The sequence below is a fragment of the Folsomia candida genome, unplaced genomic scaffold, assembly GCF_002217175.1.
Source record: "Folsomia candida strain VU population unplaced genomic scaffold, ASM221717v1 Fcan01_Sc002, whole genome shotgun sequence".
Lineage (NCBI taxonomy): Eukaryota > Metazoa > Arthropoda > Collembola > Entomobryomorpha > Isotomidae > Folsomia > Folsomia candida.
The window spans coordinates 17,255,682-17,272,202 of NW_019091194.1; the positions used below are offsets into that span (position 1 = coordinate 17,255,682).

General features: G+C 37.9%; 4 protein-coding genes across 11 annotated transcripts; all 4 read left to right on the forward strand.

Annotated features, from left to right (window-relative positions):
• Window positions 1-90: 90 nt before the first annotated feature.
• LOC110844683 (cofilin/actin-depolymerizing factor homolog) lies at window positions 91-2,812 on the forward strand. The gene is made up of 7 exons (XM_022090949.2): window positions 91-375; window positions 1,079-1,216; window positions 1,519-1,642; window positions 1,737-1,855; window positions 2,103-2,234; window positions 2,310-2,372; window positions 2,470-2,812. Exons 2-7 carry the CDS (start codon window positions 1,214-1,216, stop codon window positions 2,473-2,475), a joined length of 447 nt encoding a protein of 148 aa, XP_021946641.1. The 5' UTR covers window positions 91-375; window positions 1,079-1,213; the 3' UTR covers window positions 2,476-2,812.
• Window positions 2,813-3,180: 368 nt separating this feature from the next.
• Window positions 3,181-4,801, forward strand: LOC118434356. The gene is made up of 2 exons (XM_035847656.1): window positions 3,181-3,250; window positions 3,393-4,801. The coding sequence occupies exons 1-2, from the start codon at window positions 3,181-3,183 to the stop codon at window positions 4,700-4,702; spliced, it is 1,380 nt and encodes a 459-aa protein (XP_035703549.1). The 3' UTR covers window positions 4,703-4,801.
• A 171-nt stretch (window positions 4,802-4,972) lies between these two features.
• LOC110844684 lies at window positions 4,973-7,321 on the forward strand. Its single transcript, XM_022090950.2, has 5 exons — window positions 4,973-5,480; window positions 5,550-5,866; window positions 6,019-6,400; window positions 6,496-6,910; window positions 6,989-7,321. Exons 1-5 carry the CDS (start codon window positions 5,127-5,129, stop codon window positions 7,225-7,227), a joined length of 1,707 nt encoding a protein of 568 aa, XP_021946642.2. The 5' UTR covers window positions 4,973-5,126; the 3' UTR covers window positions 7,228-7,321.
• Window positions 7,322-7,632: 311 nt separating this feature from the next.
• Window positions 7,633-16,444, forward strand: LOC110844685 (mitogen-activated protein kinase kinase kinase kinase 5). Of its 8 annotated transcripts, XR_004834086.1 has the most exons (28): window positions 7,633-8,798; window positions 8,911-8,969; window positions 9,077-9,158; window positions 9,263-9,501; window positions 9,577-9,660; window positions 9,877-9,991; window positions 10,058-10,139; window positions 10,703-10,810; window positions 10,905-10,986; window positions 11,072-11,121; window positions 11,237-11,307; window positions 11,662-11,700; window positions 12,038-12,082; window positions 12,268-12,356; window positions 12,429-12,817; window positions 12,889-12,916; window positions 12,984-13,039; window positions 13,105-13,140; window positions 13,218-13,586; window positions 13,658-13,702; window positions 13,798-13,881; window positions 13,958-14,024; window positions 14,097-14,180; window positions 14,244-14,336; window positions 14,427-14,465; window positions 14,534-14,621; window positions 14,770-15,017; window positions 15,312-16,444. XR_004834086.1 is itself a non-coding variant. In XM_022090952.2 (27 exons), exons 1-27 carry the CDS (start codon window positions 8,638-8,640, stop codon window positions 15,421-15,423), a joined length of 2,790 nt encoding a protein of 929 aa, XP_021946644.1. In that variant the 5' UTR covers window positions 7,659-8,637; the 3' UTR covers window positions 15,424-16,444. The 8 variants fall into 8 exon arrangements, 7 of the variants coding, with proteins under 7 accessions (XP_021946644.1, XP_021946646.1, XP_035704137.1 ...); XM_022090952.2 differs by lacking the exon at window positions 14,770-15,017 and having other exon boundaries at window positions 7,659-8,798; window positions 12,435-12,817; XM_022090951.2 differs by lacking the exon at window positions 14,770-15,017 and having other exon boundaries at window positions 7,667-8,798.
• Window positions 16,445-16,521: the final 77 nt, after the last annotated feature.

A 16,521-nucleotide genomic window follows, 5' to 3' on the forward strand; every position in this document is an offset into this window, starting at 1 on the left:
TGTGAGGAACGGTGTGGGGGGAAAGCATCGTGGATGCATCACTATTTGAGAAGAGCTTTTCTCTCAGCCAGCCTCACTCAGCGAGTGAGGCAAACCAAGTTTGGACATTCTCTCATTCAGTTCACCAAAAGTTTTGGTGACGCGTGCACAACAATTATCTCATTGCTGAAGTTTTATCATTTATTTGTAGAGCGCAGACAATTTGTAATTGTTTGAAAACACTTTTCTTACAGTCAGTGTTAGTTGGTTAACTGTTTTGTTAGTGGGTGCAAGTCGTTTAGTTATATTACATATTATCATTTATTCAAGAAGAGGACGAGGAGGAGAGTCAAAAAGTGCATGGCTGTCGGCAAATCGTAACTGTACCTCCAAAAAGTGAGTTGGTCCGTAATTTGTCGTCATTTTTTAACGAGTGGGCTGAGGAGTGTCTGAAAATGATATCATGCATTTTTCCTTTCCTGTTCATTGATTCAATTCTTATGATAATGATAATACAAAGTTGCCGATCAGCGAATATTTCGTAATTCGCATTGCTTTATTACCAAATGTATTCATTTAATTTTAGAATCAAATCCAATTGCTAATATTCCTGCCCTATTCTAGACCTTTATTGACCTTTTATATTGTCTAGGCCCAGGTTTAATGTTGGAATTGAACCTGTTGTGTAAAAAAAATCTTACAAGTTGTTCGTCAATCATCATTTAATAGTTTGTAGAATAATTAAGACAAGATTGAGATTTCTCTCCACCTCTCCGCTGTCGTCGGGTCGATGCCTATTCATGCCGCGGTACATCAGGTTGAAGGTGTCTAGTAGATTATGTTAAGTGAGCGGCATCCGGTTTAAACATTGAAGGATAAGACCGGCGTAATGCAATGATAATACAGACAGGGCAGCAGACACTTACCGAATTATGATATTGTGAGCGGCTGAGGGGCGTACCTCTGACTTTATGAATCCATTCTTTATGTGCCTGACTAACCAAATAACTACAAATTGTCTGTATGTATGTAGTCTGTGCAGAAGAGGTTGCACTTATTGCTACATATTCTAAAAAAGCTTTCATCGACATCATCATAGGTCGCTCGTGTGTGCATATTGGAGTCTTGGAGTTGGACTAAACTGCTCATCGTCGGTCGGTACGCGTTCCTCCACGATCTATTTTTAACCGGTTCAACCCAAGTTCAAGACAATAAGAGACCCCCTCTTCTCATCATGGTGAGTAGGTTTCAGTTTTACATCAAATTTGCATTTGTCGAGTACCGTCATCCAGAGCCAGTTCAAATGATGAGCGTATCTTTACCTACATTGATGTGTTATTATATGATATTACCCATTCATCTGACTGTTGTGCGGCTCTGTTACAAACAGATTCATTGCTACGTTTTGTGAATACATTTGATCGACCATCCAAACAAATGATTGACATGATTTATTATAATTTTATGCTGAAACGAAAAGTATTTTTATGCAGCATGTATGTTGTTTATTGTAAATTCGTTTGCACATTATTACCATAGGCCTCCGGAGTCACTGTTTCGGACATTTGCAAAACCACTTATGAGGAGATAAAGAAGGATAAAAAGCATCGTTATGTCGTCTTCTTCATCAAAGATGAAAAGCAAATTGATGTAGAAACCATAGGTCAGTGAAGGAGTCTACTACTACTTTTTACATGCCAACAGCCTTGTTTAATCGAATCAAGTGCGAATTATAAAAAATGTGTTATTTTCTTCAGGTAACCGGGATGCGGCATACGACCAATTCTTGGAAGATCTTCAGAAGGAAGGTGGTGGCGAGTGCCGATATGGACTGTTCGACTTTGAGTACACGCACCAGTGTCAAGGAACCTCTGAGGTGAGGGGCCTCTAATTAATTACATAATAATTGATTCTTGTCTTGGTTCGTTGTTCAATATTCCAAATTACTTCGAAAAATCTTTGTACTTGGCGTTAGCACAAAATATGACTAATATATGATATATGAATTTGATCAATTGTTCCACGTATATACGTGACTTTGCATTAATTATGCAAAAAAGTATTGCGAGTGGTATTCGGTTTCATATTATTTTCATGAACGGAATGCGACTGTATATTTTCAGGCTTCCAAAAAACAAAAGCTGTTCCTTATGTTATGGTGTCCTGATACGGCTAAAGTTAAGAAGAAGATGTTGTACTCTTCCAGTTTTGATGCACTTAAGAAGTCTTTAGTCGGTGTACAAAAGTATATCCAGGTAGGTCGTGTTCAAGAAATATAAAATCAAGTTAACCAACAAAAACTAAGTATGCATTATTTAATTATGTAACAGGCTACGGATGCTTCGGAAGCAGCTATGGATGCCGTTGAAGAAAAACTACGAGCCACTGATCGGGTAATAATACAAATCAACATTTAGTTTATCACTAAAACTGATAAATATATTCATACGATTTACAATTAAAAGAGACTCATAATTTATCGTTTTACAGAATTAAATATTTTGGCAATCCCAGCCTCTGATCGAAATTGAACTCAAAATTTCAACCTGACTTTACTATTTCTTACAATTGTATCTACCTTTGGTATAAGAACTACTTTGTATGGGAGCATGATGAGATAATATAGTTATAGTTGAAAATGGGTTAGTTAGACTCGCCTATTGAAAATTTTACTATTTAATGAAAAATTGTGAAAATTGGGTGAGGTTAAGATATAATTACTTTTGTCGTATTATTAAATGTCTGCTTTTCGTATCTGATTCTACTAATTAAACAAAAATTGAAAATTGCAACTAATATCTAATAAATTTGGTATTTTGTTGAAGGAATTAAATCCATGAACTAGATTGCGTTTTTATAGCTCCCCACAGTCATAATCACAGTGTACCTATTTATGCCATATATATATACATCACAGAGCTATATACGTATTTATATTTGTACATGCATGATTGTTTTTGTCTCATATTGTTTTTACCCTTGTCTTCTGGTATGACCTAGTTAATTTTAGAATGAAAGTCGTACATGTTGATATATGCGAGTTCAATATCAATACACAATTTCATTCATTCAATCAATTTTAATTATTCAAACTTGTTATCCATTGGTTGTTACACCACCTACATCTCAAATTCTCTCCACTACTTGTTGCAAAATAACACCTAAATTAACGGATAGCTACCCTCTTCAGAACAATCGACTATGAAATCGATCATAGCGATAATTGTGGTATTTCTGGTGTCCAAAGCATCCCTCGAAGAAAGTATTAAAGGTACTTATTTCGATGGATTCGAATATTTAGTGGTAGTAAATATATGCTACTCGTTCAGTATATATGTACCTATCTATGTACGCAGATATCACTCAACCGAAGCATTAATTTTGGTGGCATTTGTTTTACTTATTTTTTGTAGCATCGCTTAAGGCCGACGATAAACAGTTGGAACAAATTGTTTCAAATGATCCAGATCATGAGCAAACGAAGCGATTTCACCATCCATCTCAACATCGGCATGCAATGCACCCACCCGTCATCTTAGAAACGTTGCCTCTTCCTACCTCAGAGACGGAATCTCCAAAAATCACATTCATCCCTTCATTTCCACTCCCACAACTGGACCCATTGCCGCCTTCTCTGAAAAAACAAGAGGAGGAGGAAGAGTATTATGATGAGGAGCGTCCCACAACGACGACCGTGTCTTCCACCTCATACGTTCCTAATCATCCGCCTCCAATACCATTCCCATTCCTATTTCAAAAAGGTCCGTTCGGAGACCGTGAACCCTTAGCCCCCTTACAAACAAGGAAGGAGCCGACACTGCCGGAAGCAACAGACGATGGGCTACCACCAATGTTTCCATTCCCATCCATCCAAACGACCTTGTTCCCTCCGATCGAGATGAGTGGGGTGGGGGGAGGAGGAGATGGAAAGTTAGAAGTCCCAGAGTTGATTCAAGATGCTCCAGATAGGGGCAATGGTCCCCCGATTGAAATCCGACTCTTCAAGTCGTTAATGTCCTCACCTACTCATTCCTCTTTTGACACCCTCAACGCACCTCCATTCATCAAGGATTTACCAGAGTTTGAAAGACTAGAAATATTTGATCCGAAAAATACTATGTTTTCTGAAAATCATGAGGGTGGTGACTGGTCCGCACCCTCACCGACAACTAGTAACAATTCACCAATAATGACTACAGAGAAAGCACTGGCGGTGCAGACGACACCTGGAAAGAAAGACAGTGACGAATCCGCTGAAAATGAGAATAGTGATGACACAGAGGAGATAAAATGTTTTACAATTCCAGATATTTATAAAGGCACTAAGAAAATGGTGAAAGGTTTCAAGAAAGGGGAAACTTGGGTTGATAGTTTCAGCTCTGTGGGACGATCAATAAAAAAAGCGGCCAAGTCTGTGACGAAATGTGGTCATAAAGTGTGGACGGATTTCACACATTTTCTAGGATTCAAGAAAAGGTCAATTTCTCAAGAGAAAAGTGATGATCTCGCTCTGATCAAACGTTCAGCCGTGGAAGGGAACTCCCAGAACTACTCCCCAGAGGAGAAGAAGGAGGAGGAGAAGGGTGGGGTGTGGACGCAGACGAGCCGGATGGCGAGAAATGTTCAAACATTAGCTGAGAATGCAGGAGAAAAGTTTGCAAGCTGGTTTTCAAAGAGAAGTGCAGATTACAATGGAGACAAAGGAGTTGTTGTCCTCTCATAAACATAGTAGCTTTTATACACGCTTGTTATATATGCATATTTATTGTCTCATTTTTATCCCTCTACTTTATGTTCAATTCTGTATTAATTTTATGGAACAAAATTGGGCCATTAAAATTTTGTTCTGTATTTAATGTGCAGTCAACTTAATTAACGCATGGTTTGTACATATGTACTCTATTGTCAATGTAGGAGACAGATGCATACATGATCATTTGTGCTATTTTTAGCCATTAACAGAATCACATTTCCATTCACAATTCTCTTGCATTTCTGCTACTGCAATCTTCAAAGTACAAGGAACTCTATTGCTGCCTTCTTAAAGAAACAAACTTCAAAAAGATCGAGTAAAATAATCCTCGTCGTCGTCATATTCCACGTTTTGGTGGCAAATTATTTTTCTCCAAAACCAAAAAGTAGGCATAATGTCAAGCAATTGTCAGATATGTTCAAAACTTAGTTCATCGTATTGCTCCAACTGCAAGAAGGTGGTTTACTGTGGGAAAGAGCACCAGAAGCAGGACAGGAAACGTCATAAACAGGAATGTTATCCCGCATCAATTACTACGCACCCAGTCCTAGGAAATCATTTGCAAGCTACGAGGGAAATCAACGCAGGAGAAAAAATCTTCAAGGAGGAGCCTTTAATTGTGGGACCCAGGAGCAATTTTTCTCACTTTCACCAAATATGTCTCGGATGTTGTGACAAAATCAAGGAAGGATCTACCTACTCGTGCTCAAAGTGTGGATGGCCAGTTTGCGATGCCAACTGTGAACAGGTCGATCATCCGGTTTGAATATGGTTAAAGACATTCAATATTCAGAGTTTTTTTTGCTTGCTTATGTAGAACATGAGACATGCAAAGTTCGAGTGTCCAATATTTGCTGATAAGAATGTTAGTCCAGCAGCTACTCAGGCGGAGTACTTGGGCGTCACGTTCCTCCGATGCATCCTCCTCCAAACCTTGGATCCTTCTCGATGGGATGATTTGCTCAAACTCGAGTCTCATATCGAACTTCGTAATTCTCGACCGGCTTGCGTGGAACAAAGCCAACTTGCCATCCATTTCGTAAGGGACAAGTGTAAGATGACCCAAACTGACCCAAGGCTGATCGATCGTGTCTACGGAATTGTAATTGTAAATGGATATGGAGATCTTTCAACGTAAGTTATGATAAAACATAAATCAGAGGTCGACGTCGATCAATGTTGCGGCGACGTGCGTTCGGCGGCGTCGACCTGTTATATAAATATATACTACTTGGTCACAAAAATGATAAAATTGGACTGGTGATTCGACAATTTTATGCAATTAGATTCGGAGTGAAATTGTACAGCAAATCAGCCAAACTTTCTCACGCCTGCATCCCTAACACGAGAACTATTCTGGACTCGAATGGGATCGAGATAGTGGCGACGGTTGCCATCAAGGCAGGTCAACCGCTAACCCAACTTTACGGTCGCATATTCAAAGGGACTCACCCAAGGCAGGAATTGCTCCAAAACATTTATTACTTTTCCTGTAGCTGTACCAGGTGTAAAGATCCGTCCGAGCTGGGAACATATTTTTCTGGGGTCAAATGTCATGCAAAGAAGTGTGGGGGCCATCTGCTTCCTAAAAACCCACTGGATATTTCTCCAGCCTCCAAGTGGAAGTGCGATAGTTGCAACAATTCTTCCACATTCGCCCGTTGTGTGGTAATGAAATAAATAAATAATTATTGCTTGGGATTTGGACTACATTATACGTACCCGTATGTATGTGCATGTGTTACACATATGTATACGCGTAGGTTCCAGCCTTGGGAGAAATTAGCCAAGAAGCCGGGACGGATGAGAATGAGGGGCTCTACTCCGAGTACGAATTGTACGAGGTGGGCAATCCCGAGATTCCCGTCACCGGAAATTTGGAGCTCACCACAGCTACCAAGCTGGATCATGTACTCAAAATGCTAACTGTACTCAAAAAACTTGAGACGGGGACCGTACACAGAAATCATTATGCCCTCCTCCCCCTGAAAACTGCGCTAATCGCTACAATCCATTCCTTGCTTGCACTGTCCGTACATGACGCCAAAAGTTTCTCGTTCCTCCAGACCCTCAAGGACGAGGACATGGTAAAATATTTATTGGAGGAATTTCTCCGCTTGGTCAAAGAAATGTTACAAGTTGTGGAGATTTTGCTCCCTGGAATGACTTCAGAAAGAGGTGCCTTAATAAATTGGATTTACATGCATCACTTGAGATATTATGAAAAGCTTCTTGAATACTATATTTAATTCTTAGGATTACTCCTCTTTTACTTGGCGGAGGGGATGCGATTCTCCATCCACAACACGGCGACAGGTCCCAACCAATCTCAGTTAGCAAAGTTACAAGAGGAAGCCTCTTGTAACTCATTTAAGATCATGCTTCTCGATAATGAGGATGATGATCATCGGAAACTGGTTGTTAAATATTTGGGGCATCAGAATGCCCCAAGTTTATTTGATAAATCAAACAAAAGTAGTACTGCTTCGTCATAATTAGTATTAAATAAATATAAGTCTCCATTATTTTTAGCAGTTTTCCAAATAAAAGCAAAGAAATTATAAAATAAATGCACTCTAGCAAACTAAATCCTGGAATTAAGCCATACTTTCTCCTAGACTTTACATGACCTTAAATGAACCAAAATGAGACACCCCTTTCTCCTTGAGATACATATCTTATAATATTTCATACCCAACACATTTCTAATTTACGTAATCTCATTCACATTTCCATTTATCTCACCACCATCATCACATTTTCCGATTCATCCTGGCCCATCACACATCAGACTCTCCACCACGGAGTCATTCTCGTGGTGGCGTAATAATAATCTGGAGGGGCATCTGGGCAGAGAGCCTTTGACTTTCTCCCTGTCATCATCATCTCCCCAGAAGCAAGCGGAGTGAGTGAGAGTAGGGAAGGCGGTGCCGTACGTACGCTCGTAATAATGGTTGTGTGGAGAAAGTGAATGAGCTGGTGATGGTGGTGGGCTTTCTCTCGCTCGTTTCTTCTTTTCTTACGAGACATGTAATAGTTTTTGAGTAGTGGTTACACGGTCTCGGTGGTGGTGGTGGTTGAACTCTTTATTTTGAATAAATACACACACTGCTGCCCGTTCAATACACTTTCCACACACCAGACAAGGACTTCCTCACAAAAGAGTCGTGGTGAAATTGGCATTAAACAAAACTGCTACTTGCAACAACCTCTGCTATGCTGCGTGTGAGGTGCATTAGGCAAACTCGCTCAATCAATAGTGCACAGTTTGCAGTTGACAGTGCACAACAACAAAATATACAAAACAAATCTTAATAACCCATTTTTGTTTTGTTACGCAATCGAGTAAAGTGCACAGAGCAAATGCAGGACTATCTGTCGTAAGTAGTTGTACTACATAAGTGAATTATCGTGCTACCAGCTGAGTCTACTTTCTCTGTGTGTGTATTTTACCAAATTCCAATTTGCACCATGATCATTCATTCTTAAAGTATTATTTGTTTGCAACTAACCACCCTAAGTCATTTTGTTAAAATTATGGAGTAAGTAAAATAATGAACATTCATAAATAGTATAAAAACATTATTTCCTGCTACTCCACTCCAGTCACCAGTGTGTGCAATTGGAAAATTAGTATTGATTAAAAATCAATAATTGGTGTGAAATGTGAGCATGTGGTAATAATAATGTAGCTATTAGTAAATTCAAAAGAGACAGCAAGTTGGTCACCAAAGTCGCCTTCTTCTCATAAAGACGACGACGACAAATATCACCAGCTTAACACTAGCTCGTGCAATTACAAAATAGTTTTACTGCCACGTCTTCCAGTGGGGTCGTCGAGATCTTGACGACGACGTTCACTTATCCATTAGCTGACAAACCACCACTGCAGGAGAATTGTCATCATGGCTCAAGCACAACAAGCCCTGTCTGCGGATATCAGCCGAAGAAATCCTCAAGATGAGTACGAGCTAATTCAACGTATCGGATCTGGAACGTACGGAGATGTGTACAAGGCAAAACGACTCGCAAATGGAGAATTTGCTGCCATTAAAGTCATCAAATTGTAAGCATATGAACTTTTTTATGGACAATCAAAATTACATTCATTCGATAACAAGCCAAGGTTATTCTGAATGAGGACTGAAGTACGTCAATTTAAAATTGTGTTTGTTTAGGGAACCCGGTGATGACTTTTCTGTTATCCAACAGGAAATATTGATGATGAAAGATTGTCGTAAGTCTGTTCTGACTTTTTATCTCACTTAAACAATCAAATCATGACTAGATTGTGATGTTTGATCTTCTAGCACTCATATTATTTTCAATTATTTATTTTTCTAGGACATCCTAATATTGTGGCTTATTTTGGCTCTTACCTGAGACGAGATAGACTCTGGATTTGCATGGAGTATTGTGGTGGGGGGTAAGTCATAAACATTGCAAAAAATCATAACCAGAGAGCAAGGGTTACTGTATTTTCTTCTTCTGATACGATGCGAAAAATGGAAAACTATATTGATATTGTAGATCTCTTCAAGATATTTATCACGTGACTGGACCATTTAGTGAGAACCAGATTGCATACCTGAGTAAAGAAACGCTTCGAGGACTGGCCTACCTTCACGCGCTAGGAAAAATGCATCGAGACGTAAAGGGGGCAAATATTCTCTTGACGGATGGTGGCGAAGTGAAGTTGGCTGACTTTGGAGTGGCAGCACAGCTTACGGCTACCTTGGGGAAAAGGAGGTCATTTATTGGGACCCCATGTAATAAACTTAGTGAACAATATTTGATCTATGCATATCTTTTTGTTAATATTTAATGTGAACTATGAAATGTAGATTGGATGAGTCCAGAAGTTGCAGCCGTAGAGAGAAAGGGAGGATATAATGAACTCTGCGATGTGTGGGCGTTAGGAATTACAGGTGAACAAGGGAATTTCTTACTAAATGACTGATGCATAAGTCGCATTGGTCCTAAATATACATTTACGAAAAAATATTGCAACATGCAAATCCCCCACGAATTCTTTTCGATAAATGAAGTGGCGATTTAGACGATGATGGCTTATTTAGTTTCTGTAATTTTGTAATGTCGTGTTTTTAACTTTATCCTATCATTTTCTCTTTCCTTTGAACTAGCGATCGAGATGGCAGAGTTACAACCTCCAATGTTTGACTTGCATCCGATGCGGGCATTAATTTTGATGGCGAAAACTAGTTTCAAGCCACCCACGTTGAAGGATAAGGAAAAATGGTAAAAACCCACTGAAATTTTATTACACGTTTATATTCGTCTATACTTAATTTTTGCAATTTTTAGGTCGGTCAATTTCCACAGTTTTATTAAAGTTGCTTTGACTAAAAATCCAAAGAAGAGGCCTACGGCGGAGCGTCTATTGATGGTACGTGTCTCTAATCTGTAGTAGGGCACTTATTTAGAAGAAGAAAAGAAAATCGAGTATTTGACAAAAAACCCAGGGTGCATAAACATTTTCGTTGTCCGTGGTTTCTCCTGGGGGTGGTGCAAGGATGAATTTTTTTCCCAAAAACATCGAAAACTCAAAAGTTGGGGAATTGCATGCAATTTTCCCATGAATTTGGTTGTCAACCAAATATTAGAAATTATAGTATTCTGTCCCAACGACCTCATCCGACTCATATGACCCCCACTGGTCAACCACTTGACCGATTTTATGAATCTTCTACCTTTATTCCTCATCTTCAGAGATGAAGACAAGGATAAGACGCATTTATTTCATTTCCAATATTTGGTTGACAACCAAATTCATAGGAAAATTGCATGCAATTCCCCAACTTTTGAGTTTTCGATGTTTTTGGGAAAAAAATTCATCCTTGCACCACCCCCTTAGGAGAAACCACGGACAACGAAAATGTTTATGCACCCTGCAAAAAACCTGACTGGAAAATGGCTAAACTGAAAGCAAAATTTATGTTGGTTTTGCAGCACCCTTTCCTCACTGGAGACTTGACCAAGCGTCAGGCGTTAGAGTTACTGCATAAAGTCACAAACCCTAATCACTCCTTTTATGACACGGAGCCGGATGATGACGGAGTAATAGAATTTGCAGCAGCACAATACATAAAAATAAATAAAAAAACTTGTGAATAACCCATACTCACACTTTGACTGGTTTTAATATATGCAGACGGTGCAGAATGTCCCTCACAGAATCACATCAAGAATTAGTGTTCGTGCAGAACAGCGTGGTGTAGCGGAAATTAGAAATAGTAAGTAAAGTTTGCAAAATATGTTCATCATTTTGTATTAGCCATGGGATAAAAACTATGTCTTTGTTGCCTGTTATTATAAAAGATGTTACTCCTGATTTGGGACAAAGAAGACGACATAGTCAATCATCAGAGGTTAGTGTGCATTGGATGTATACCAATTACAAGTATCTACTTTACGTTCACACTAAAGGGAAGTTTGTATTCATAAACAACTTGAAGATAATTGAGAGCCATTTCTGTCTTTCAGGATTATCAGAATGAGCGTAGGCAATCATCGTTTGATTGGGAGGAAGGGGTTCCGAGGGAAAACGATCGCAAGTATGTACATCTTATACACATTACACACATAAATGCATATGTATAATGGTGACAAATATGCATATAAATAGTTGTTGATAATCGCGAATTTTTGGGTTGAATGAGAAATGCTAAATTCCAAAATCGACTTACCATTTACCACCTTTCATTTCGTTTAATAATTAACGCATATAGTAATTTTGAAAGAAGAATTTTCCTTTTTTAACAAAATGCTCGTTTTTTACAAAAAGATAGTTCACATCATTTAGTCTAATTGATTATGCTTGCAGTGTAATATGCCTTTTGTATACCCAGCATTACATAACGTTACAAATTAACATGAACTTATTAAATGCTAATCCGTTGATCAATTAGGACACTGCTTATTGATATCGATGAGGAGCTAAAGAACAGGTAATCGATTACAACAGTAGTGCATTTTTGTGTTGTGATGTCACTGGCTTTGCTTTCGCTTGGTTGCATGATTTGTAGATTATTATGTACATGTTATTACTGAATCTCCCTTTCCTGCTTGTTTTGTTGTGAAACGTGTGACTGTGCTGTGTGGATTGAGTGTGCTGTGAACAAAAACTTTGATCATAATTAAAGCTGTCGTCGTGTAATACAACTTTGCACAACAAACAATCATAATATTTTTCTTTAATTTGGCGTGCACGCAATTTGACAATATAATTCATTCACCCACTGGTTGTAGACTGACACTGGGACTTGCTCATTTGTGTGATTTCAGAGGTCATGGGGAACGTCTTCTGTCGGGTGAAGGCTACTCACAACAGTACGTTAAGTACCGGAAAACACTTGAGCCTTTACTGGTCCAAGTGATTCTCCCATATTCACTCACATCGCTTGTGCTTTAATTCGTCACATTCATTTTGAATCTCAACGACTAAAACAATATTCGATTCTGATGATAATATTACGAATTATTTAACATATTGGTTTGCTTATCTTCTTTTGTAGAGCAACTCTACCGATGGGTGACCCAATGTCTATTTCTAGTCACGAACTTGTGGAGAGTAGGAATCACAATGGCTCTGCTAGGAAATCTGGTGCGTGATTATTCTATAAGCAATTGTTTCTACTTATTATTAAGACAACATGAAATTAACTATTCCGGATAGTTTTAGATCGACGACGTCATAACTCATTTTCTGGCGAAACGGAAGAACTGACGGCTCGCCTTGATGCTACGCTAACCAGATCTAACGTGGACGCTGTCGAATTGAGAGTGACTTCTCACGCATCCCCGCGTCGACACCAGACAAATAGGACATTAAGTGATAGTGCTGCTCTACTAACCGGAGGCGGATCTTCCTCTGAGGGCCAATCTCCAGAACAACGCAATGGGAGACCAGATTTGCTCCAGACAGCAGGACTTCCTCCAATTCCACCACCACGAATGAGAGTGGAGAGAAAAAACAAACCTGAAGACAACAATAGCCCTCCAAGACAGACGAGCAACGGCCTTCCTCCAACGCCCAAAGTACACATGGGCGCTTGTTTCATGAAGGTATCTGACCGCAAATACTGCTAGTGTAATGATAAATTCATTGTATATAACAGTATTGCACATTTTTATAGGTCTTCAATGGTTGTCCTCTTCGAATTCGTGAGTATAAAAATTACTTGAAAATTTAATAAAAACAAAATTAAAAATCATATTTTCGTTGTTACAGATTGTGTTGTGAGTTGGGTGAATCCTGATACTAGAGATCAACATATCCTTCTGGGTGTAAGTGAATGTAGATAATATAGATTTGATTTCCACAAATACTTAAATTTGTTACATTTCTCTAGGCTGAGGAAGGAATTTACACTCTTAACTTAAATGAGGTAAGGGATTCGAATGATTAAATAAAAGGTAAAATCAAGTGACATATTAATATTTCTGGAATCACAAAATTTAACAGCTTCATGAAACAGCGATGGATCAGATTTATTCTCGCAGAACAACATGGATGTATGTAGTGAAGGATATGTTGATGTCACTTTCTGGAAAGACGGTCAATCTCTATCGACATGATCTCGTGGGATTGCATGGCAGCATTAATAACAAGCACTCCTTGCGGTTTTCCCTTCGAATGAGTAACAAAATCCCTGAAAAATTAGTTCCACGCAAATTTGCTTTAACGACAAAAGTGGGGGAAACGAAAGGGTGTTGGAAATGTTGTGTAAAGAGAAATCCATACAATGGTTATCGGTATTTGTGCGGAGCTCTTCCCAACGGTGTATTCTTAATGCAGTGGTATGATCCACTCAACAAGTTTATGCTTCTCAAGGTGCATACACAATTTATACGAGCATAATTGTTAAGTTTTAGTGTTACAAGTAAGAATTGTTGCCCTTTTAGCATTTCGAGTACCCAATGAAGTTACCACTGAAGACCTTTGAAATGGTAAGCAGATAAACATATTCGTAGTTAATAAATAAAGACTTGAATATACAGTGGTGGAAAAAGGGTTAACTAACGTGTTTATTATATTATTTCAGATCATAACACCTGATGCTGAGTACCCAATGGTTTGCGTTGATGTGAGAAAGGATGGTGACTCGAACAATTTAAAATTAGATCTAGTAAGTGAATCTATCAGTACTTGATGCATTTCTGAGTTTAATGTTTAACATGATCTATTCCTATTTGCATTTGAAGCTGAATCTCAATTCTGCAAAGAATTGGTTTCATAGTGATGAGTTAGATGACCCCGTAGACAGATCAGGTAACTTATCATTACCCGTAATACTTAATTGAAGTCTTTAGATGGATTCTAATATGTTTATTCCGTTTATAGCAACTGTGATACATCGGAAGGGCTACCTGAACGTCGCCAGTGTGACGCAACTTGAAAAGGACACACTAATGATTTGCCATGATGGTGAGTGTGATTCAATTTTGCATTGCATGTAACATTTTATGTTTATTGGTCTTGTTATTTCAGACGTAGCAAAGTATGTTAACCTTCAAGGAAAAATCAAATCAAGTAAAAAGTATGCTGCCGAAATAAAATTTGACTTCCAGATTGCCTCAGTTGGTGAGATTGTTTATAAGACCTGGATCATATTCATAGAAATTGCTCATGTATTTTTTAAATTAATGGATTTGCTGTATGTATTTTTTCCAGTGTGCCTCACAGATAGTGTGTTAGCTTTTCATAAGCACGGTATTGGGATTTTTGAATCAGTTTATGAGTGTAGTCTCACGTCTGAAAATCATATGACGTTTTTTCAGGTATGCAGGGACGAAGTTTCAGAAACGGTGAAATTACACAAGAAATAACTGATCACAGTAGAATCTTCAGGCTTTTAGGTTCTGATCGGTAAGCATATACAAAAATTAATATTGACTATTTCGTATATGACCTTGCTATATGAATATTGACGAATTTGTTTGTAATATTATTCTAAAAGTACATGTTATGCAAAAAGTAATTGCTTATGGTGGTGGTTGGTGATTGTGATCTTCAGGGTGGTGTGCCTATCGAGTAGGCCATCGGACCCGATTAGAGTTGTTGCTTCGAGCGAAGCTGGCTTCAATCTCTACATTCTTGCTGGACATGAAAATTCTGTTTTCTGAACTCAACAACAGCTCCTCTTTCATATCTGTCTTCTTCTTTATAATTATCAAAAACGCTCAATTGTAAATCTGTATTGTAATGTGGGTGGAGAGGTCTGGTTGGTCTGGGTCAACTACGCTCTATCTTCACTCTATCTTTGTATGTGCCATTTCAATCTATTCTACAATCCTTTCTCTTTTTCTGTTATTAATTCTCACCTCAGTTAACCTATATGTTTGTAATTAATCGTCTAGATTGAGTTTATTTCTTTATTTACTGCTTGATATTTGTATGCATGCTTCCTCTACATATTTATTATTATGTAATATATAGTTGTATGCACTTACTTTTGGGATTGGCTGACATTAAACTAATAACATGATTTATTGTCTTAATTGCTTTAATTATATTTCTTGTATAAATAGGTTATCTAGTTGTATTTTATATTTGCAGAGACGACAAGGTCATAACCATAGAAAGCAAACCAAATCCACAAGCCCCAACGCCTCCAACAGATGATGGAGTGAACCTCTACACCCTTGCTGGACACGAAAATTCTGTTTAGTTCTTATACAATATTATGACTAATATTATAATTTTCTGAACCTGAATAATCAGAAAAATGTATCGAGTCTGACGTGCTATAACAAAGTTTGCTGAGTTACAACAGCATGTCCTCCATGAGTTTAATAAGGTGTGTGAGGAGGATGCGTTTATTTTAGTTTAATCATTTATGCGTACCTTAAAAACGATGTAAGTAGTTCGCTTTTACTTACCCAATAATATACTAGTCAGTTTAATCTTTTTTTCAAGGGACACTGCAGAAAAATGTCCTTTATTTTTAACAAAATCAGAATGATATTGTACTGTCTTTGATTTATTACCTATGCATATATCGTGTTCGGTGTATCCCGTCTAATCCGTATAGAGTTTATTTAATTTTGGTAGTTGTATAGGTATGGTAGGTAGGTAGTAACTTGAGCCCGAAATTATGACTAAATCGTTTTTTTGGGACTGTGTTCATTCCCTTGCTCTTAAGTTTGTTAAACAAATCTCGGCGCATTTGATTTGGGTAACACTTTCCAATTGATATGAATATTATGTTAAACCACTAATAAAATACGTATAGACCAGACGACTCACCTAAATACATAACTATGTTGACCACATTAACACTATAATGCAAGAGGTCATCATGACACTACTGAAATACAATGTGCACATGCATATTGTACGATCGTCAACACAATGTCAAATCAATTTATGCTATCATAATATATTCTATTATGGAAATATTTGCAAACTTTTCAATTTTGTACTCTGGTTATGTTCGTTTTTTGTTTACATATGAATGTATGTAGAACTGACTACACAAACATGTAACGACAAAAGTCAACCAATTATTATAATACGTGAGATATACAGTCATAATAAGTGCCTTTGGTCTAGAAATACATATGTACTTTTGGTACAATTTGTAAAATTAGAATTAATTCTTGTGTCTTAATTTCTCTACTTTTGGTAGATCATCATATTATTACATATATGGTGAATAAGCGAAATAAATAAATTGATATAATACAGTACCATATGAAGCAGCTAAACTATTGAAACTCGCCGTCATGTTACATACTCATACCGCAATCCATTTTGGTTGGTTCAA